The sequence below is a fragment of the Zosterops lateralis genome, assembly GCF_965231275.1.
Source record: "Zosterops lateralis genome assembly, chromosome: 1".
Taxonomy (NCBI): Eukaryota; Metazoa; Chordata; class Aves; order Passeriformes; family Zosteropidae; genus Zosterops; species Zosterops lateralis.
This window is the reverse complement of record NC_139762.1, coordinates 1281514-1303314: the sequence shown is the minus strand read 5'-3', so window position 1 is coordinate 1303314 and position 21801 is coordinate 1281514. Positions and strand designations below refer to the sequence as shown.

The following is a 21801-nucleotide window of genomic DNA, read 5'->3' as shown; positions in this document are numbered from 1 at the left end:
CCCAGGGGAAGAATTTCTTGCCTTAACCTGGCTGCAACACTTTCCACTCAGCCTTGTTATAAACGATTAAGAGCCAATTCAAAATAAAATAATTTATTTAACAATTTACCAAGGTTGGATTGCGAAAACCACAATAAAACACAACATGGATAAATGTTGGGTGGACAGGCCAGCACCAACAATGGTGCTAATCTGACCGTGCCCACAAATGCTGGGTGTTGGTGTACAGTCTTTATACATTTTTTTTTTTTGTCTGGAGGCTAAGATTATTGAGACAGTCTGAATATTCATGTGTTTCTTGTATTCCTGGGCTTGGTTTGAAAGGATTTCCCGTAAGTCAGTCCCAAAAGTTTTCCTGGACTCCCTTCTTTGGGGTTCAGATGAAAAATCTGAGTTATTCATATGGCTCTGAGCTTTGGTTTCCCATGAGTTCTGAATTCTCTCTCAGGGTGCAGGTGCCATCCAAGATTGATATCAAGCTCTTAAGTAGATGTAAAGTAGACATTCCTCTTAGATGCAGGGGCCATTCTCCAGCCAGACCTTGCTGTTTGTTGCAAATGAGGTGCTCCACAGATGCAAAACGGGTCTGGGAACTGTTGAGATGTCCCTGGTAGCTTTTTTCTTTTTTTAATAGTCCATGCTTTTTAATACAACAATTTTATGCGCAAATTTATATTCTATATCTATCACAGCCTCATCGAATCTCACAAGATTCCCATTCCCGTTTTTCCCCCCTCAAGACCTTCTTACCCCCCCACCCTTCACCCCTCTCCTTCACCACCTCTCCCTCCTCTCCCCACCACTTTTTTCTAATTTGAGTAGCAAATTTCTACGCAGGCGACTCCCTGAACGTGGTGGAGGTGTTCGACCCCATCGCCAACCGCTGGGAGAAGTGCCAGCCCATGGGGACGGCGCGCAGCCGCGTCGGCGTGGCCGTGCTCAACGGGCTCCTCTACGCCATCGGCGGCTACGACGGCCAACTCCGCCTCAGCACCGTGGAGGTCTACAACCCCGACACTGACTCCTGGTCCAAGGTGGAGAGCATGAATAGTAAGAGGAGGTAGGTGCAGTTCACTCGAGGAAAAGAGATTTGTCACCCCGTGAAGTTTCGCGATCTGGTTCTCAACGTAAATAACGTTGCGTTCTTGTCGCGGTTTGAAAGTGAAACGAGAGAGAGGTTTTGTTGGGAAAGATGGGACAGGAAGGATTTATGGATATGATTGTATGGTAAGAAATACTGCAGATGTTAAAACCTGTGAGTGAAATAGAAATGGAAGCCAGTTTTGAGATGTGAGCGTGGCAGGGAGGAAGACGGTGATGAGCTGAAGACAGGAAAACTAAAGACAAGGATGTTGCCTTTCCACTCTGCCACTCCTGATGCTCCAGCCCCTTTTCCCCATCTCCATTCCCTTCTCTGGAAACATTCCAACCCTCCCCAATATCTATTTCTGTTGTGAGGAGCCCAAATCCAAACCCAGAATTGGAGATGCTCCTGCCGTGAGCACCTTTCCCTTCCACAAACTCAGAGTTCAGGTGGGACTGAGCAGTTTGGGGGTGAATCCAGGGACAGGGAGGTTTGATGGGGTGACACAGGCAGAGTGTCACAGTGTCACAGTGTTGGGGACAAGGGTGGCAGCATTTCCAGCCCCCTCACAGGCTCCTGCTGTTCCTTGCAGTGCCATGGGGACGGTGGTGCTGGACGGACAGATTTACGTTTGTGGTGGATACGATGGAAACTCATCCCTCAACTCAGTGGAGTCCTACTCTCCAGAAACAAACAAGTAAGAGTCTTTTGTGTCCCAGAGGTTTCCCGTGAGTTTCCCCTCCAGTTTTTCATGTCCTGGTGTTGTGACAGGTGGAGTTATGAAAGAAAGTCCTTATAAAATCAGGCCTGCTCTATTAAATTAACAGCTAGCTTGTCATTTTTTCTAAGTGCATCTAACAAATAATCTGTAAATTCACCTATTTTGAAGCTATTTTGAGAAGTTTCTTTAACACAACCGTCTATTCTGAAGGTGAAAAATAAATGCACCTGTAACAACAAGGGATTTGTCCCATGAGAATCATGAACAACCCCAGAATGGATAGATTTGATGGGCAAATAAAATACCTTTTACTAACCAATAAAATAATTATCAAGAAAGCTATTAACCAATTAGAGGATGCCCTTGAGGTCTGTAAAAGCTGTATAAAAGACACCATGCAGCCATAATAAAGAACCTTCTGAAAATTTCACTTTGTGTGTTGTGTCCACCCTAACGACGACATCCTGGGCTGTGAGAATGGTTGGAATAAGGAACAAGGAAAGGAGAGATGGTGGAATCCAGCACTAGAGAATCACAGAATAACCTGTGGGAGATTTTCTAAGCTCTCTTTTTTCCCTCCCAGGTGGACAGCAGTGACCCCCATGAGCTCCAACCGCAGCGCCGCCGGCGTCACCGTGTTCGAGGGCAGGATTTACGTGTCGGGAGGGCACGACGGGCTCCAGATCTTCAACAGTGTAAGGGCCTGGGCAGAGCTCATCCCCTGCACCTCAGCAAGGGGCTGGAAGGTTCTTTGTCCTTTCCCTCTGCATCCAAACAGCCCCAAGTGGTTCTGCCACCAAATTCTGTCACTGTCGTCCATAACAGAAAAAAACTTGAGGTGGAACAGAAGTGCCTCATTTATCCACTCAGGGCCATGGAGATGTTTTGAGGTGTTGGATATGGAGACAGGGTGGGAGAAAAGGCTCCAGAAAGACCTTAAAACCTCTTTTCAGGGCCTAAAGGGGCTCCAGGAGAGCTGGAGAGGGATTTGGGATGAGGGATGGAGGGACAGGACACAGGGAATGGCTTTGAGCTGACAGAAGGAGATTTAGGTGGGATGTTGGGAATTAGGAATTCCTGGCTGGGCTGGAATTCCCAGAGAAGTCAAGTTGGAATTTTCTGCTGGAAAAGGGGATCCAGGGCTGGGATTGTGCCCCTCTGCCCCCTCAGGTGAATCCCCACCTGCAGAGCTGCCCCAGGCCTGGAGCCCAAAATCCACAGGAGCTGCTGGAGAGATCCAGAGGAGGCCCCGGAGCTGCTCCAGGGCTGGGAGAGCTGGGAATGTTCCCCTGGAGAGGAGAAGCTCCAGGGAGAGCTCAGAGCCCCTGGCAGGGCCTGAAGGGGCTCCAGGAGAGCTGGAGAGGGACTGGGGACAAGGGATGGAGGGACAGGACACAGGGAATGGCTTTAAACTGAAAGAGGGGAGATTTAGGTGGGATGTTGGGAAGGAATTCTTGGCTGTGAGGGTGCCCGGAGCAGCTGTGGCTGCCCCTGGATCCCTGGAAATATCCAAGGCCAGGTTAGATGGGGCTTGGATCACCCTGGGACAGTGGAAGGTGTCCCTGCCATGACAGGGGGTGGCACTGGATGAGCTTTAAGGTTTCTTCCAACCCAAACCCTTCAGGCACAATCCCACAGCAGCTGAACTTTTAATTAAAGGCAGTTCAGCCCTCTCACCTCCCTCAGCTGCTCCTGCTGCTCCAGACCCTTCCCTGGGAAGAGAAACCCCTCACAGTCTTGTCATGACAAACCCAAAACCGCCCCTGTCGCTGTAGGACATAAAAAACTCCAAATAATTCACAAGGCAAAAGTATAGAAAAAGGAGGTTCTTTATTTTCTAATTTTTACTACCTTTTATAAGGTGTTCTGATATAGACTTACCATGATTGGTGAGTAGAAACTACACCTCTCTAATCCCATTGGTTAAACTGGAGAAACAGAAAAACACCACCTGGACAAAGATTGTTTTGAGAGAGTTGTTTACCAAGGTTGTTTTGAGAAAAAGCTTTCCTGAGAAACTTTTCCTTAGGAAAGTGTTAGCAGCTGCTAAGCAGAGTAAAATTCTCTCAGGTCCACACACCCCCAGTTTGGAGATGTGCCAGCACATCAAGGGACTGTCACTGTCACAGGGCTCCTCCCAAGGCAGGAACATCCCTGACTGTGAGAGAATCTGTGGAGGGCAGGGAGAGGGAACTCTGCAGAGCTGAGATATTCTAGAAATATGTGGGTTTACTGCAAGAGTTGTGGGTAAAAGGGCTTTGCCTTCAGCCACCAGCCTGGGCTGGAGGGAACCCTAAAGAGAGAGAGAGAGCAAGGGGGAGGAGATAAGAGAGGTGAGATAAAGCAAGAGCTAAGAGAGGGGGAGCAAAGAGAGCAGGGAGCAAGAGAGCCAGAGAGAGCTAAGTCCTTGTTACCATACATTCTATCTCCTTTTGTGTTGAATATTCTAATTTACAGTGACCAACCAACACAAGACACAAAATCCTATAGACTCTACATACAGCCTATAAGAATTACTACATTACCACACTGTGTTATACTTTAAAAACTACTCATTAGATTATTCTCTTTTGCTACATTGACCTTTGGGTCCCTCAGGCAGCAGAAGGGGATTGTTCAATCCAAAGGGATTCTCCTTCAGCTGCCCAGGCTGTTGTTTTCAGGTTCTAGAGCAACTAAGGCTCAGTATCCTACAACTCAAAGTTAACTTTTTACTTCTATTCCAATCACAGGTTTCACGTTTTCAACATCTTTCACTAAGCAATCATATTTATAAAGGGTTCTCTGATTCTTCTTCCCACAACATTGTAGGATCATCCGTGGAGGGCAGGGAGAGGGAACTCTGCAGAGCTGAGATATTCTAGAACACGGGATTTTATTGCAAGGGTTGTGGGTAAAAGGTCTTTGCCTTCAGCCACCAGCCTGGGCTGGAGGGAATCCCCAAGGGGAAAGAGAGCAAGGGGGTAGGAGGTAAGAGAGATAAGATAAAGTAAGAGCTAAGAGAGGGAGTACAAAGAGAGCAGGGAGCAAGAGGTGCAGAGAGAGCTAAATTCTTGTTACAATACATTACATCTCCTTTTACATCAAACATCCTAATTTACACTAACCTTTTCCTCTCTCACCTTTTCCCCCCAAATCCAGGTGGAATACTACAACCCCCACACCTCCAGCTGGCACCCGGTTCCCCCCATGCTCAACAAGCGCTGCCGTCACGGCGCGGCGGCGCTGGGCAGCCGCATGTTCGCCTGCGGCGGCTACGACGGCTCGGGTTTCCTGAGCGCCGCCGAGGTTTACAGCTCCGTGTCCGACCAGTGGTACCTGATCGTGCCCATGAACACCCGCCGCAGCCGCGTCTCGCTGGTGGCCAACTGCGGGCGGCTCTACGCCGTGGGCGGCTACGACGGCCAGTCCAACCTCAGCTCGGTGGAGATGTACGACCCCGAGAGCAACCGCTGGACGTTCATGGCGCCCATGGTGTGCCACGAGGGCGGCGTGGGCGTGGGCTGCGTGCCGCTGCTCACCATCTGACACTAGGGGGGTGTTTTTTATTTTTTGGGGGGGTGTCTATGAGGTTTTGGGGGTCAGCGAGGATTTTCCAGGTGCGAACAGGACTTGACGGAGTAAATCCCCCCCCTGTCTGCAGGTTGTTGTTGGGTTGAAGGTCGCAAAAGGTGGAATGTGGTGAGTTGGTGTGAGAGGAAAGATGTTTCAGACTTGCCCCTGGAGCACGTCCATCCGTCCATCACTTGTTGTTTTTTTTCCTTGCACCTTTGGAAAAGCCGTTCTGGGCTATGGGAGGGGGTCAGGATTCATTGTGACATCAAAACGGCCACTTCAAGGACTTGGAAAATCCATCTGCATCTTCTGGAAGCAGCAAAACCACCTGAGTGACCCTCCCCAGCAATCTGGGGGTCCTGGTTGTGAGAGGAAAGACGTTTCAGACTCGCCCCCAGAGCACGTCCATCAACATTTTTTTCCTTGCACCTTTGGAAGAGCCGTTCTGGGCTGTGGGAGGGAGACAGGATTCATTGTGACATCAAAACGGCCACTTCAAGGACTTGGAAAATTCATCTCCATCTTCTGGGAGCAGCAAAACCACCTGAGCGACCCTCCCCAGCAATTTGGGGGGTCCTGGTCGCACAGGGGGGTCTCACTCCTGCCTGTGGCGTTGTTGTTGTTGGGTTGAAGGTCTCGAAAGGTGGAATGTGGTGAGTTGGTGTGCAAGGAAAGGCGTTTCAGACTCACCCATGGAGCACGTCCATCCGTCCATCACTCATTGTTATTTTCCTTGCACCTTTTGGAGGAGCCGTTGTGGGTTGGGGGAGGTTGGTCAAGATTCGTTGTGACATCAAAACGGCCACTTCAAGGACTTGGAAAATTCATCTGCACCTTCTGGGAGCAGCAAAACCACCTGAGCATCACCCCCCAGGGTGTCAGCAGTGATTTGGGGGGTCCTGGTCGCACAGGGGGGTCTCACCCCTGCCTGTGGCGTTGTTGTTGTTGGGTTGAAGGTCGCAAAAGGTGGAATGTGGTGAGTTGATGTGAGAGGAAAGACGTTTCAGAGTCGCCCCCAGAGCACGTCCATCAACGTTTTTTTTCCTTGCACCTTTGGGAAGAGCCGTTTTGGGTGGAGCACCAACCCCCAAGGGGTGTCAGCAGTGATTTGGGGGGTCCTGGTCGCACAGGGGGGTCTCACTCCTGCCTGTGGCACATTGTTGTTGTTGGGTTGAAGGTCACAAAAGATGGAATGTGGTGAGTTGGTGTGAGAGGAAAGACGTTTCAGACTCACCCCTGGAGCACATCCATCCATCACTCATTGTTTTTTTTCCTCGCACCTTTGGGAAGAGCCATTCTGGGCTGTGGGAGGGGGTCAGGATTCGTTGTGACATCAAAGCGGCCACTTCAAGGACTTGGAAAATCCGTCTGCACCTTTTGGGAGCAGCAAAACCACCTGAGCAACCCTCCCCAGCAATCTGGGGGGTCCTGGTCGCACAGGGGGGTCTCACCCCTGCCTGTGGCACATTGTTGTTGTTGGGTTGAAGGTCACGAAAGGTGTAATGTGGTGAGTTGGTGTGCGAGGAAAGGCGTTTCAGACTCGCCCATGGAGCACGTCCATCCATCCATCACTTGTTTTTTTCCTTGCACCTTTGGAAAAGCCGTTCTGGGCTGTGGGAGGGTGTCAGGATTCATTGTGACATCAAAACGGCCACTTCAAGGACTTGGAAAATCCGTCTGCATCTTCTGGAAGCAGCAAAACCACCTGAGTGACCCTCCCCAGCAATCTGGGGGGTCCTGGTTGTGAGAGGAAAGACGTTTCAGACTCACCCCCAGAGCACGTCCATCAATGTTTTTTTTCCTTGCACCTTTGGAAGAGCCGTTGTGGGTTTGGGGAGGTTGGTCAGGATTCATTGTGACATCAAAACAGCCACTTCAAGGACTTGGAAAATCCGTCTGCACCTTTTGGGAGCAGCAAAACCACCTGAGCGACCCCTCCCCAGCAATTTGGGGGGTCCTGGTCGCACAGGGGGGTCTCCAAACAGGACAAACACGGCGCTGTCACTTCCAGGAGCTTCTTACACAAGACACTCCTCGTGCTTTCCTCAGCCCGATGTGGAAAACTTCTCCACAAGAGCCACAGGATGGAGAAATCAGGAAGAGGAAAAGTTCCGTTAAACCAGGATGGTTTGGGCAAGCTCTGGAGAAGGGATGGATGGAAGAAAAAAAGAGGGTTTTGAGGGTTTCAAAATGGCAAATAGATGATCAGGATGTCGTTTAAATTGAATATCAAGGTATTTTGGTATTTTCCAAGCCTCAGGTGGCAGCTGGAGCAGAAAGACTGGGATGTTTTAGGAAAAGCAAGGAAAATACGTCGCGATTTTGTCGTGCTCTGCTGGGAAAGATCTTCGCCATTGGGTTTTGTGCCAGGAAAAAACTTTGGGGAATGCTGGCAGAGCCAAAGAGCTGCCTGGCAGCATCTTTTCCCTGCATCAACCCCCTTTCTCCTTCCTGCATGATCCAGGATCCAGGATCCCTGCAGAGCTCTCCGTGCCCGGCTCTTCCCGTGCCACCCTGGCACAGCCAATACCTCCTCCGGGCAGGCAGGGCCAGGAATGGGATTTGGGATCTTCCCCTTCCACATCCAGCCCCATCCCAGGGCTGGGAGGAGCAGGATTTATCCCCCCAGCCCCTCTCCTGGTGTCTGTTCCTGCTCCCAGCATCCCTGGGATTGATGTTTATATTGGGGTACTGTGTAATATTTTTAGGGTGTATAATGAGCATATCTGGTTCTAAATGTGATTTGTCAGTACATATCCGTTTCTCACACATCTATCCACTGCTGGCTTCCCAGGAATGGGAGTGCTTTGGACTTTTTTCTGTGCTGCTCGGACTTTAAAAAGGAAAAAAACAAAAGAGAAAAAAGAAACAAAAACACGAATACTTGGATCAAAATGAAGTTGTTGTTCGTCTTGTTGTGGAATCTTTTCTTCTCTGGGACCCCTCCTGATGGTCTCCATGGGCAGAGGAGGCTCTGCTGGTGTTTCTTTATCCCTTTTCCCTCCCACCATCTCCCACCTGGGGCTTGTGTCCATAAAAATGGGAATATTGGAACAAATTCCTTTGGAGGAGCAGCAGCTCCCCTGACCCTGGGGCTGCTGGTGGCCCCTGGGATTCCTGCCCCAGGAATTGCTTTGCTTTTCCATTGTGGATAAAACAAGGGAGAAAAGGGAGCTCCTGGCTCCAAAAGGGGACAGGAAAATACTGAATTTTCGGGAAATGAGACCTGCTCACCCCAGGAAAAAGCAAACTGGGAGAACAGGATCCACCCAGTTCATGTGTTCATGAATTTAAAAAAAAAAAAAAAATCCAAATTAAAAGCAAAATCCTTTACTTTTCCATTGTGGATAAAGCAAGGGAGAAACTCTGTGTTCATGAATCCAAGGAAAATGTGGGTATGGGGTGTTTGGTTTAATCTGAACCCCAAAATCATGTAAATAAACTGAGATTGGGGCTCCTGGTTCATTTCTACGGGAACCAAGAGCTCCTGGCTCCAAAGGGGACAGGAAAATACTGAATTTTGGGGAAACAAGACCTGCTCACACAGAAAAAGCAAACTGGGAGAACAGGATCCACCCAGATAATGTGTTCATGAATCCAAAAAAAAAAAAAAAATCCAAATTAAAAGCAAAATCCTTTCCTTTTCCATTGTGGATAAAGCAAGGGAGAAACCCTGTGTTCATGAATCCAAGGAAAACCCAAGTGTGGGGTGTTTGGATGAATCTGAGCCCCAAAATCGTGTAAAGAAACTGGGAAAGGGGAGGGGGAGGCTCCTGGTTCATTTCTACGGGAACCAAGAGCTCCTGGCTCCAAAGGGGACAGGAAAATACTGAATTTTGGGGAAACGAGACCTTTTCTTTCACCCAGAAAAAGCAAACTGGGAGAGCAGGATCCACCCAGTGTAGTCCTGAGCAAACACTGTGTTCATGAATCCAAAAAAAAAATCCAAATTAAAAGCAAAATCCTTTCCTTTTCCATTGTGGATAAAGCAAGGGAGAAACCCTGTGCTCATGAATCCAAGGAAAACCCGAGTGTGGGGTGTTTGGTTTAATCTGAGCCCCAAAATCGTGTAAATAAACTGAGATTGGGGCTCCTGGTTCATTTATATGGGAACCAAGAGCTCCTGGCTCCAAAGGGGACAGGAAAATACTGAATTTTGGGGAAACGAGACCTTTTCTTTCACCCAGAAAAAGCAAACTGAGAGAGCAGGATCCACCCTGTGTTGGTGAATCCAAGGAAAATGTGGGTATGGGGTGTTTGGTTTAATCTGAACCCCAAAATCATTTAAATAAACTGAGATTGGGGCTCCTGGTTCATTTATATGGGAACCAAGAGCTCCTGGCTCCAAAGGGGACAGGAAAATACTGAATTTTGGGGAAAGGAGACCTGCTCACCCCAGGGAAAACAGAGAGAACAGGATCCACCCAGTGTAGTCCTCAGCAAACCCTGTGCTTGTGAATCAAAAAAAAAAATAAAAAATAAAAAATAAAAAATCCAAAGGAAAAGCAAAATCCCATTGTGGATAAAGCAAGGGAGAAAAGGGAGCTCCTGGCTCCAAAGGGGACAGGAAAATACTGAATTTTGGGGAAACAAGACCTGCTCAGCCAGGGAAAGCAAACTGGGAGAGCAGGATCCACCCAATGTAGTCCTCAGCAAACCCTGTGTTCATAAATCCAAGGAAAATGTGGGTATGGGGTGTTTGGATGAATCTAAACCCCAAAATAATGTAAATAAACGGGGAGAGGGGATGGGGAGGCTCCTGGTTCTTCTCTCTGTGGGAACCAAGAGCTCCTGGCTCCAAAGGGGACGGGAAAATACTGAATTTTGGGGAAATGAGACCTGCTCACCCCAGGGAAAACAGAGAGAACAGGATCCACCCTGTGTAGTCCTCAGCAAACCCTGTGTTTGTGAATCCAAGGAAAACCCTGGTATGGGGTGTTTGGTTTAATCTGAGCCCCAAAATCATGTAAATAAACTGAGATTGGGGCTCCTGGTTCATTTCTGTGGGAACCAAGAGCTCCTGGCTCCAAAGGGGACAGGAAAATACTGAATTTGGGGGAAATGAGACCTGCTCAGCCCAGGGAAAGCAAACTGAGAGAACAGGATCCACCCAGTGTAGTCCTGAGCAAACACTGTGTTCATAAATCCAAAAAAAAATCCAAAGGAAAAGCAAAATCCTTTGCTTTTCTATTGTGGATAAAGTGAGGGAGAAAAGGGAGCTCCTGACTCCAAAGGGGACAAGAAAATACTGAGTTTTGGGGAAACAAAACCTGCTCACCCCAGGGAAAGCAAACTGAGAGAACAGGATCCACCCGATGTAGTCCTGAGCAAACCCTGTGTTCATAAATCCAAGGAAAATGTGGGTATGGGGTGTTTGGATGAATCTAAACCCCAAAATAATGTAAATAAACGGGGAGAGGGGATGGGGAGGCTCCTGGTTCTTCTCTCTGCGGGAACCAAGAGCTCCTGGCTCCAAAGGGGACGGGAAAATACTGAATTTTGGGGAAATGAGACCTGCTCACCCCAGGGAAAACAGAGAGAACAGGATCCACCCAGTGTAGTCCTCAGCAAACCCTGTGTTTGTGAATCCAAGGAAGACCCTGGTATGGGGTGTTTGGTTTAATCTGAACCCCAAAATCGTGTAAATAAACTGAGATTGGGGCTCCTGGTTCATTTCTACGGGAACCAAGAGCTCCTGGCTCCAAAGGGGACAGGAAAATACTGAATTTTGGGGAAACAAGACCTTTTCTTTCACCCAGAAAAAGCAAACTGAGAGAACAGGATCCACCCTGTGCTCATGAATCCAAGGAAAATGTGGGTATGGGGTGTTTGGATGAATCTGAGCCCCAAAATCATGTAAATAAACTGAGATTGGGGCTCCTGGTTCATTTATATGGGAGCCAAGAGCTCCTGGCTCCAAAGGGGACAGGAAAATACTGAATTTTGGGGAAACAAGACCTGCTCAGCCAGAAAAAGCAAACTGGGAGAGCAGGATCCATCCAGTGCAGTCCTCAGCAAACCCTGTGTTCATGAATCCAAAAAAAAATCCAAAGGAAAAGCAAAATCCCATTGTGGATGAAGCAAGGGAGAAAAGGGAACTCCTGGCTCCAAAGGGGACAGGAAAATACTGAGTTTTGGGGAAACAAAACCTGCTCACCCCAGGGAAAGCAAACTGAGAGAACAGGATCCACCCAATGTAGTCCTGAGCAAACCCTGTGTTCTTGAATCCAAGGAAAATGTGGGTGTGGGGTGTTTGGATGAATCTAAACCCCAAAATCATGTAAATAAACGGGGAGAGGGGATGGGGAGGCTCCTGGTTCTTCTCTCTGCGGGAACCAAGAGCTCCTGGCTCCAAAGGGGACGGGAAAATACTGAATTTTGGGGAAATGAGACCTGCTCACCCCAGGGAAAACAGAGAGAACAGGATCCACCCAGTGTAGTCCTCAGCAAACCCTGTGTTTGTGAATCCAAGGAAGACCCTGGTATGGGGTGTTTGGTTTAATCTGAACCCCAAAATCATGTAAATAAACTGAGATTGAGGCTCCTGGTTCATTTATATGGGAACCAAGAGCTCCTGGCTCCAAAGGGGACAGGAAAATACTGAATTTTGGGGAAACGAGACCTTTTCTTTCACCCAGAAAAAGCAAACTGAGAGAACAGGATCCACCCTGTGCTCATGAATCCAAGGAAAATGTGGGTATGGGGTGTTTGGATGAATCTGAGCCCCAAAATCATGTAAATAAACTGAGATTGGGGCTCCTGGTTCATTTCTACAGGAACCAAGAGCTCCTGGCTCCAAAGGGGACAGGAAAATACTGAATTTTGGGGAAACAAGGCCTGCTCAGCCCAGGGAAAACAAACTGGGAGAGGAGGATCCACCCTGTGTAGTCCTCAGCAAACCCTGTGTTCATAAATCCAAGGAAAATGTGGGTGTGGGGTGTTTGGATGAATCTGAACCCCAAAATCATGTAAATAAACTGAGATTGGGGCTCCTGGTTCATTTCTACGGGAACCAAGAGCTCCTGGCTCCAAAAGGGGACAGGAAAATACTGAATTTTGGGGAAACGAGACCTTTTCTTTCACCCAGAAAAAGCAAACTGAGAGAACAGGATCCACCCTGTGTTGGTGAATCCAAGGAAAATGTGGGTATGGGGTGTTTGGATGAATCTGAACCCCAAAATCGTGTAAATAAACTGAGATTGGGGCTCCTGGTTCATTTATATGGGAACCAAGAGCTCCTGGCTCCAAAGGGGACAGGAAAATACTGAATTTTGGGGAAATGAGACCTGCTCAGGCAGGGAAAGCAAACTGGGAGAGCAGGATCCACCCAGTGTAGTCCTCAGCAAACCCTGTGTTTGTGAATCAAAAAAAAAAAAAAAAAAAAAAAAAAAAAATCCAAAGGAAAAGCAAAATCCCATTGTGGATGAAGCAAGGGAGAAAAGGGAGCTCCTGGCTCCAAAGGGGACAGGAAAATACTGAATTTTGGGGAAACGAGACCTTTTCTTTCACCCAGAAAAAGCAAACTGAGAGAACAGGATCCACCCTGTGTTGGTGAATCCAAGGAAAATGTGGGTATGGGGTGTTTGGTTTAATCTGAACTCCAAAATCGTGTAAATAAACTGAGATTGGGGCTCCTGGTTCATTTATATGGGAACCAAGAGCTCCTGGCTCCAAAGGGGACAGGAAAATACTGAATTTTGGGGAAACAAGACCTGCTCAGCCCAGGGAAAGCAAACAGAGAGAACAGGATCCACCCAGGGTAGTCCTCAGCAAACCCTGTGTTTGTGAATCCCAAAAAAAAAAAAAAAAAAATCCAAAGGAAAAGCAAAATCCTTTGCTTTTCTATTGTGGATAAAGCAAGGGAGAAAAGGGAGCTCCTGGCTCCAAAGGGGACAGGAAAATACTGAATTTTGGGGAAACAAAACCTGCTCAGCCCAGGGAAAACAAACTGGGAGAACAGGATCCACCCAGTGTAGTCCTGAGCAAACCCTGTGTTCATGAATCCAAAAAAAAATCCAAAGGAAAAGCAAAATCCCATTGTGGATGAAGCAAGGGAGAAAAGGGAGCTCCTGGCTCCAAAGGGGACAGGAAAATACTGAATTTTGGGGAAACGAGACCTTTTCTTTCACCCAGAAAAAGCAAACTGAGAGAACAGGATCCACCCTGTGTTCTTGAATCCAAGGAAAATGTGGGTATGGGGTGTTTGGATGAATCTGAACCCCAAAATCATGTAAATAAACTGAGATTGGGGCTCCTGGTTCATTTATATGGGAACCAAGAGCTCCTGGCTCCAAAGGGGACAGGAAAATACTGAATTTTGGGGAAACAAGACCTGCTCAGCCCAGGAAAAAGCAAACTGGGAGAGGAGGATCCACCCAGTGTAGTCCTCAGCAAACTCTGTGTTTGTGAATCAAAAAAAAAAAAAAAAAAAAAAAAAAAAAAAAAAAAAAAATCATAGGAAAAGCAAAATCCCATTGTGGATAAAGCAAGGGAGAAAAGGGAGCTCCTGGCTCCAAAGGGGACAGGAAAATACTGAATTTTGGGGAAACGAGACCTTTTCTTTCACCCAGAAAAAGCAAACTGAGAGAACAGAATCCACCCTGTGTTCTTGAATCCAAGGAAAATGTGGGTATGGGGTGTTTGGTTTAATCTGAACCCCAAAATCGTGTAAATAAACTGAGATTGGGGCTCCTGGTTCATTTATATGGGAGCCAAGAGCTCCTGGCTCCAAAGGCACCAGGAAAATACTGAATTTTGGGGAAACAAGACCTGCTCAGCCAGGGAAAGCAAACTGAGAGAGCAGGATCCACCCAGTGTAGTCCTGAGCAAACCCTGTGTTCATAAATCCAAGGAAAATGTGGGTATGGGGTGTTTGGATGAATCTAAACCCCAAAATAATGTAAATAAACGGGGAGAGGGGATGGGGAGGCTCCTGGTTCTTCTCTCTGTGGGAACCAAGAGCTCCTGGCTCCAAAGGGGACGGGAAAATACTGAATTTTGGGGAAATGAGACCTGCTCACCCAGGGAAAACAGAGAGAACAGGATCCACCCAGTGTAGTCCTCAGCAAACCCTGTGTTTGTGAATCCAAGGAAAACCCTGGTATGGGGTGTTTGGTTTAATCTGAACCCCAAAATCATGTAAATAAACTGAGATTGGGGCTCCTGGTTCATTTCTACGGGAACCAAGAGCTCCTGGCTCCAAAGGGGACAGGAAAATACTGAATTTTGGGGAAACGAGACCTTTTCTTTCACCCAGAAAAAGCAAACTGAGAGAGCAGGATCCACCCTGTGTTCTTGAATCCAAGGAAAACCCAGGTGTGGGATGTTTGGTTTAATCTGAACCCCAAAATCATGTAAATAAACTGAGATTGGGGCTCCTGGTTCATTTCTGCAGGAACCAAGAGCTCCTGGCTCCAAAAGGGGACAGGAAAATACTGAATTTTGGGGAAACAAGACCTTTTCTTTCACCCAGAAAAAGCAAACTGAGAGAACAGGATCCACCCTGTGTTCTTGAATCCAAGGAAAATGTGGGTATGGGGTGTTTGGATGAATCTGAACCCCAAAATCATGTAAATAAACTGAGATAGGAGCTCCTGGTTCATTTATATGGGAACCAAGAGCTCCTGGCTCCAAAGGGGACAAGAAAATACTGAGTTTTGGGGAAACAAAACCTGCTCACCCCAGGGAAAGCAAACTGAGAGAACAGGATCCACCCTGTGTTCTTGAATCCAAGGAAAACCCAGGTGTGGGATGTTTGGATGAATATGAACCCCAAAATCATGTAAATAAACTGAGATTGGGGCTCCTGGTTCATTTCTACAGGAACCAAGAGGATGCTCGAGAAGAGCAGAACCAACATACCAAAAAAACCAGGAGCAAACACAGAAAAAAGAGGCCACAGAGAGGGGGGAAAAAAAATCAAACCCAGCCAAACTCCAGCATCGCCGCATCTCCTGCAGCTCCAAGCGCGGCACCGAGCCAAGGAAAACATCCCAACCCAACCCAACAATCCCTTCCCTCTTTCTGCACAGCCCAGCCCAGGGGCCTCTCTTTTTCCCCAGAACTCATTCCCAGGCTCATGGCGCTGCTCTTGGGGTTTTTTCCTGGCCTGGTGACACTGGGGCTGGTGGCAGGAGCTGCCCAGGCCTCGGCTGTGCCACCACCCAGGGAATTGGCGCGTTCAGTGCTGGAGACACACGGGCAGGAGTTGAGGCTGTTACGGCTCTTGGGAGTCGCTAAAACGGTAGGAAAAAAATGGGGTGAAGTTGTTTTGGGAGTGTTTTAGGTGCTCACCAACCCATCCATCCATTGTGGAGGGTTTTTTTTCCGGCAGAGTTTCGATTGGGGGACGCATTTCAGTATCAATTTCACCGCCCGGCAGCCGCCGTGTCCGAAATCTGCTCAGGATCCCAAAGGATGCCGAGGCCGCCCGGGAAGGGTGAGGAGCCCAAAAAATGGGGTGAAAGGGGGTCTTTGGGGTGTTATGGGGACCCAAGGGTGATGAGGGGTCCCCAGGGTGCTGAGGGCAGGGTGAGTGAGGGGTGGGAGCCCAAAAATGGGGTGAAAAGGGGGGTTTTTGGGGTGTTGAGGGGTCCTCAGGGTGCTGAGGGGTCTTTGGGGTGCTGAGGGCAGGGTGAGTGAGGGGTGGGAGCCCAAAAATGGGGTGAAAGGGGGTCTTTGGGGTGAAAGGGGGGTCCCCAGGGTGATGAGGGGTCCCCAGGGTGCTGAGGGCAGGGTGAGTGAGGGGTGGGGACCCCAAATCTGGGGTGAAAGGGGGTCTTTGGGGTGCTGAGGGGTCCCCAGGGTGCTGAGGGCAGGGGGAGTGAGGGATTGGAACCCCAAAACCAGGGTGAAGGGGGGTCCTTGGGGTGCTGAGGGCAGGGTGAGTGTGGGATGGGACCCCAAAAACGGGGTAAAGGGGGGTCCCCGAGGTGCTGAGGGCAGAGTGAGGCTGGGAACCCGAAATTTGGGGTGAAAAGGGGGTCCTTGGGGTGCTGAGGGCAGGGTGAGTGTGGATTGGGAACCCCAAACCTGGGGTAAAGGGGGGTCCTTGGGGTGAGGCTGGGAACCCCAAACCCGGGGTGAAGAGGGTCTTTGGGGTGCTGAGTCCCCTCTGTCTGCAGGGCAGGGTGAGTGTGGATTGGGAACCCCAAAACCGGGGTAAAGGGGGGTCCTTGAGCTGCTGAAGGCAGGGTGAGGCTTGGATGGGGACCCCAAACCCGGAGTAAAGGGGGTCCTTGGGATGCTGAAGGCAGGGTGAGGATGGGAACCCCAAACCCGGAGTAAAGGGGGTCCTTGGGGTGCAGAGGGCAGGGTGAGGCTGGGAACCCCAAACTCGGGGTGAAAGGGCGTCCTTGGGGTGCAGAGGGCAGGGTGAGTGAGGGATGGGAATCCCAAATTCAGGGTGCAGGGAGTCCTTGGGGTGCTGAAGGAAGGGTGAGGCTGGAAAACCCAAACCCGGAGTAAAGGGGGATCCCCAGGGTGCAGAGGGCAGGGTAAGCAAGGGCTGGGAACCCCAAACCCGGAGTAAAGGGGGTCCTTGGGGTGCTGAGGGGGTCCCCGGGGTGCTGAGGGCAGGGTGAGGCTGAGAACCCCCAAACTCGGGGTGAAAAGGGGTCCTTGGGGTGCAGAGTCCCCTCTGTCTGCAGGGCAGGGTGAGTGTGGATTGGGAACCCCAAACCTGGAGTAAAGGGAGGTCCTTGGGGTGCAGAGGGCAGGGTGAGGCTGGGAACCCCCAAATTCGGGGTGAAGGGGGGTCCTTGAGGTGCTGAGACCAGGGTTAGGCTGGGATGGGAACCCCAAACTTGGAGTAAAGGGGGTTCCTTGGCGTGCAGAGGGCAGAGTGAGGGCTGGGAACCCCAAATCCGGTGTGGAGGGGGGTCCTTGGGGTGCAGGGGGGTCTTTGAGGTGCTGAGGGCAGGGTGAGCGAGGGATGGGAACCCCAAACCTGGGGTAAAGGGGGGTTTTTGGGGAGCAGAGGGCAGGGTGAGAGTGGACTGGGAACCCCAGATCCAGGGTGAAAGGGGGTCTTTGGGGTGCTGAGGGCAGAGTGAGGCTGGGAACCCAAAACCCGGGTGCACGGGGGTCCCCGGGGTTCAGGGGGGTCCTCAGGGTGCTGAGGGCAGGGTGAGTGAGGGATGGGACCCCAAAAACGGGGTAAAGGGGGTCCTCAGGGTGCTGAGGGGTCCCCAGGGTGCAGAGGGCAGGGTGAGGGCTGGGAACCCCCAAATTCGGGGTGAAAGGGGGTCCCCAGGGTGCTGAGAGCAGGGTGAGCGAGGGATGGGAACCCCAAATTCGGGGTGAAAGGGGGTTCTTGGGGTGCTGATGGCAGGGTGAGTGTGGATTGGGACCCCAAAAACGGGGTGAAAGGGGTCCTTGGTGTGCAGGAGGGTCCCCAGGGTGCAGGGGGCAGGGTGAGTGAGGGATGGGAACCCCAAAAACGGGGTAAAGGGGGTTCCCGAAGTGCTGAGGGGGTCCCCAGGGTGCAGAGGGCAGGATGAGGCTGGGAACCCCCAAACCCGGGGTGAAGAGGGTCTTTGGGGTGCTGAGTCCCCTCTGTCCGCAGGGCAGGGTGAGCGAGGGCTGGGAACCCCAAACCCGGGGTGCAGGGGGGTCCTTGGGGTGCAGGGGGGGTCCTTGGGGTGCAGGGGGGTCCCCGGGGTGCAGGGGGGTCCTTGGGGTGCAGAGGGGGTCCTTGGGGTGCAGGGGGGTCCCCGGGGTGCAGGGGGGTCCTTGGGGTGCAGGGGGGTCCCCGGGGTGCAGGGGGGGTCCCCGGGGTGCTCAGTCCCCTCTCTGTGCAGGTGCAGCGCTGCTCAGCCCAGGTGTCCGTGTTCACCTTCCTGCCCGACGTGCCGCTGTCGATGGTGGAGTGCGGCCGGGACGGGGTGAGAGCCCTTTTTGGGGGTGGGAAACGTTTCCCCTTCACTTTGGGGTGGTTTTTTTTTGGGCTCTGGAGTAAAAATCCTCTTTATTTCTCCCCACAGCAGGTCGGTGACAGCGGCCAGCTCCGCTCCTCTGGTGCCAACCTGGGTCACTCATCATCATCATCATCATCCTCCTCATCATCTTTATCATCTTTATCATCTTCATCATCTTCATCATCCTCTGGACCATCCCACCACCCCCTGTCCCCAGCAGAGCTGGAATAAAGAATTTTCAGGCTTGGGCCTTGTTCCTGTGTTGGGATGACGGTTTGGGGGGACCCAGGATGGGTAGGGAGGAACTCTGGGCCTTGAGCAACAGCGATGGGGCAAGTTTGGGGTTGTGCAACAACTTGTCACCACCACAGGCCCCAAACCCCACCCTGAGCCCAGCCAAAGGTTCATCCATTGGGACACATTGGGACCCCCACAAAAAAAAAACCACTTTGTGGGTTTGGGGCCGGGTGTTTTGCAAAAAGGGGGGAGCCCCAACCTCCTATAGGGGATAAAAGGGGCTCAGGGGTGGCCCTGGGGACAAGGATGGCGAGCTCGTGGCTGGTGCTGGTGCTGGCGGTGCTGGGGGGGGTCTCTGCCCTCCCTGCCCCGGCGCCCCTCGCCTACAGCCAGGTGCTGACACAGGCCGTGGATTCCTACAACCAGCGGCCCGAGGTGCAGAACGCCTTCAGGCTGCTCAGTGCTGAGCCTGAGCCCGCCCCGGTGAGTGCCCCCCATTGAGGACCCCCCCAGGGGTGAGACCCCCACCCCCCCTGGGACCCTCCATTCATGGTGTCTGATTTGAGGGAGCTCAGCCCCAGTGAGTGTCCCCCAAGCCAGGACCCCCCCAGGGGTGATACCCCCAACCCCACCTGGGACCCCCCACTCGTGGTGTCTGATTGGGGCCACCCCCTGCTCAGGACCCCCTATTTGTGACCCCCTCCATGCCTGACCCCAATTCCTGTCCCGTCAATCGGGGTGACAGTGCTGACCCTAAACCCCCCTCAGCGAGTGTCCCCCAACCTGGGATCCCCCATGGGTGATACCCCCACCCCACCTGGGACCCCTCATTTGTGGTGCCTGATTGGGGCCACCCCCTGCTCAGGACCCCCTATTTGTGACCCCTCCACTCCTGACCCCTATTCCTGTCCCCCTACTCCTGGTACCTCACTCGGGGTGACCCCAAACCCCAATGAGTGCCCCCCACTCAGGACCCCCTATTTGTGACCCCTTCCACTCCTGACCCCTATTCCTGTCCCCTCATTCGAGGTCACAGTGCTGACCCCAGACCTCACCCAGTGAGTGCCCCCCACTCGGGACCCCCTATTTGTGACCCCCTCCATTCCTGTCCCCTCATTCGAGGTCACAGTGCTGACCCTAAACTCCACCCAATGAGCATCACCCCATTGGTGACCCCCTATTTTTGACACCCCCTCACCATCCCCACTTTGTGACCACCCAGAGCTGACCCTGAGCCCACCCCACTGATTGTCACCCCCCAAGTGTCACCTCCCCGTGGTGACCCTGCCACCCCCCCAAGTGTCACCTCCCTATGGTGACCCTGCCACCCCCCGTGTCCCCAGGGCGTGGAGCTGAACTCAATGAGAGGATTCAACCTCAGCCTGATGGAGACAGACTGTGCTGCCAGTGCCAGAGTCAACCCCGATGATTGTGACTTCAAAGAGAACGGGGTGAGGAGGAGGAGGATGGAGGAGGAGGAGGAGGAGGATGGAAGAGGATGGAGGAGGAGGAGGATGGAGGAGGAGGAGGATGGAGGAGAAGGAGGAGGAAGAGGAGGAGGAGGATGGAGGATGGAGGAGGAGGAGGATGGAGGAGGATGGAGGAGGAGGATGGAGGAGGATGGAGGATGGAGGAGGAGGAGGATGGAGGATGGAGGAGGAGGAGGATGGAGGAGGAGGAGGAGGAGGAGGATGGAGGAGGAGGATGGAGGAGGAAGATGGAGGAGGATGGAGGAGGAGGAGGAGGAGGAGGATGGAGGAGGAGGATGGAGGAGGAAGATGGAGGAGGATGGAGGAGGAGGAGGATGAGGAGGAGGAGGAGGAGGATGGAGGAGGAGGAGGATGGAGGAGGATGGAGGAGGAGGATGGAGGAGGAGGAGGATGGAGGAGGAGGATGGAGGAGGAGGATGGAGGAGGAGGAGGATGGAGGAGGAGGATGGAGGAGGATGGAGGAGGAGGAGGAGGATGGAGGAGGAGGAGGAGGATGGAGGAGGAGGAGGATGAGGAGGATGGAGGAGGATGAGGAGGAGGAGGAGGATGGAGGAGGAGGAGGATGGAGGAGGATGGAGGAGGATGGAGGAGGAGGAGGATGGAGGAGGAGGAGGATGGAGGAGGAGGAGGATGGAGGAGGAGGATGGAGGAGGAGGATGGAGGAGGATGGAGGATGAGGAGAATGGAGGAGGAGGAGGAGGATGGAGGATGAGGAGAATGGAGGAGGAGGAGGAGGATGGAGGAGGATGGAGGAGGATGGAGGAGGAGGAGGAGGAGGAGGAGGAGGAGGAGGATGGAGGAGGAGGAGGAGGATGGAGGATGAGGATGGAGGAGGATGGAGGAGGATGGAGGAGGAGGATGGAGGAGGAGGAGGATGATGAGGAGGAAGAGGGCACAGGGGGCCCAGTGCCATCCCCAGGGTGACACCGCATGTCCCCGTGTCCCCCCCAGGCCATCAGGGAGTGCTCGGGGCAGGTGCAGCTCCTGCAGGACTCCCCCGAGATCGACCTGCACTGCTCTGATGCCTCATCTGACGTGAGTGGGGGGCGACCCGGGGGGTTCCCGTGGGTGGGGTGGGATGGGGACGGTCCCTCCCCCTGCCCCGGGACACCTCGATGGCTCCAGGGGAGGGTGGGGGGTCCTGGGGTGGTCACAGGGTGGGGTGTTGCAGGTGTGGGCTCCTGGGTGGGGGGTTTTAGGGTCAGAGTCCCAGGGGTGGGGTCCTGGGTTTTGGGAGTGGGGTGCAGGGGCCCAGTGTGGGGTGTCCTGGGTGGGCTCTGGGTGTGGGGAACGTGGGTGGGGTCCCAAGTGTTGGATTCTGGATGTGGGGTGCCAAGTGTCCCAGGTGTGGGGTCCCTGCTGTGGGGACACGAGTGGTGTCCCTGGTGTGGGGTGCTGGGTGTGCAATACCCCCAGTGTGGGGTCCTGGGTGGGATCCTGGGGATGATGGGGTCCCTGGGATGGGATCCCTGGTGTGGAGTCCCTGGGATGGGATCCTGGGTGTGGAAAACCCCTGGTGTGGTGTCCTGGGTGGGATCTTGGGCTTGGAATACCCCTGGTGTGGGGTCCTGGGTGGGATCCTGGGGATGGAGTCCCTGGTGTGGGGTCCTGGGTATGGAATACCCCTGGTGTGGGGTCCTGGGTGGGATCCTGGGGATGGAGTCCCTGGTGTGGGGTCCTGGGTATGGAATACCCCTGGTGTGGGGAACTGGGTGGAATCCTGGGGATCAGATCCCTGGGATGGGATCCCTGGTGTGGGGTGCTGGGTGGGATCTTGGGTCTGGAATATCCTGGTGT

The 21801-nt window shown here is 52.2% G+C and overlaps 3 protein-coding genes across 3 annotated transcripts in view; all 3 read left to right on the top strand.

Annotated features, from left to right (window-relative positions):
* The window catches only part of KLHL18 (kelch like family member 18), a 34057-nt gene extending 28721 nt beyond the window's left edge, over window positions 1-5336 (top strand). Inside the window, exons 7-10 of the mRNA XM_083877500.1 lie at window positions 838-1060; window positions 1677-1781; window positions 2389-2500; window positions 4947-5336. Of these exons, the coding sequence (XP_083733626.1) occupies window positions 838-1060; window positions 1677-1781; window positions 2389-2500; window positions 4947-5333 (827 nt within the window). The 3' untranslated portion in view covers window positions 5334-5336. The remainder of the gene's footprint in view (window positions 1-837; window positions 1061-1676; window positions 1782-2388; window positions 2501-4946) is intronic.
* A 10060-nt stretch (window positions 5337-15396) lies between these two features.
* On the top strand, window positions 15397-18508 carry LOC310914413 (uncharacterized protein; the record flags this gene model as incomplete). Its single annotated transcript, XM_083870542.1, has 4 exons — window positions 15397-15603; window positions 15694-15798; window positions 18161-18244; window positions 18344-18508. The coding sequence occupies exons 1-4, from the start codon at window positions 15439-15441 to the stop codon at window positions 18506-18508; spliced, it is 519 nt and encodes a 172-aa protein (XP_083726668.1). The 5' UTR covers window positions 15397-15438.
* A 298-nt stretch (window positions 18509-18806) lies between these two features.
* Window positions 18807-21801, top strand: part of CAMP (cathelicidin antimicrobial peptide) — a gene marked incomplete at its 3' end in the record, with an annotated part of 3943 nt that continues 948 nt past the window's right edge. Inside the window, exons 1-3 of the mRNA XM_083872858.1 lie at window positions 18807-18997; window positions 19858-19965; window positions 20956-21039. Coding sequence (XP_083728984.1) covers window positions 18821-18997; window positions 19858-19965; window positions 20956-21039 — 369 coding nt within the window. The 5' untranslated portion in view covers window positions 18807-18820. The remainder of the gene's footprint in view (window positions 18998-19857; window positions 19966-20955; window positions 21040-21801) is intronic.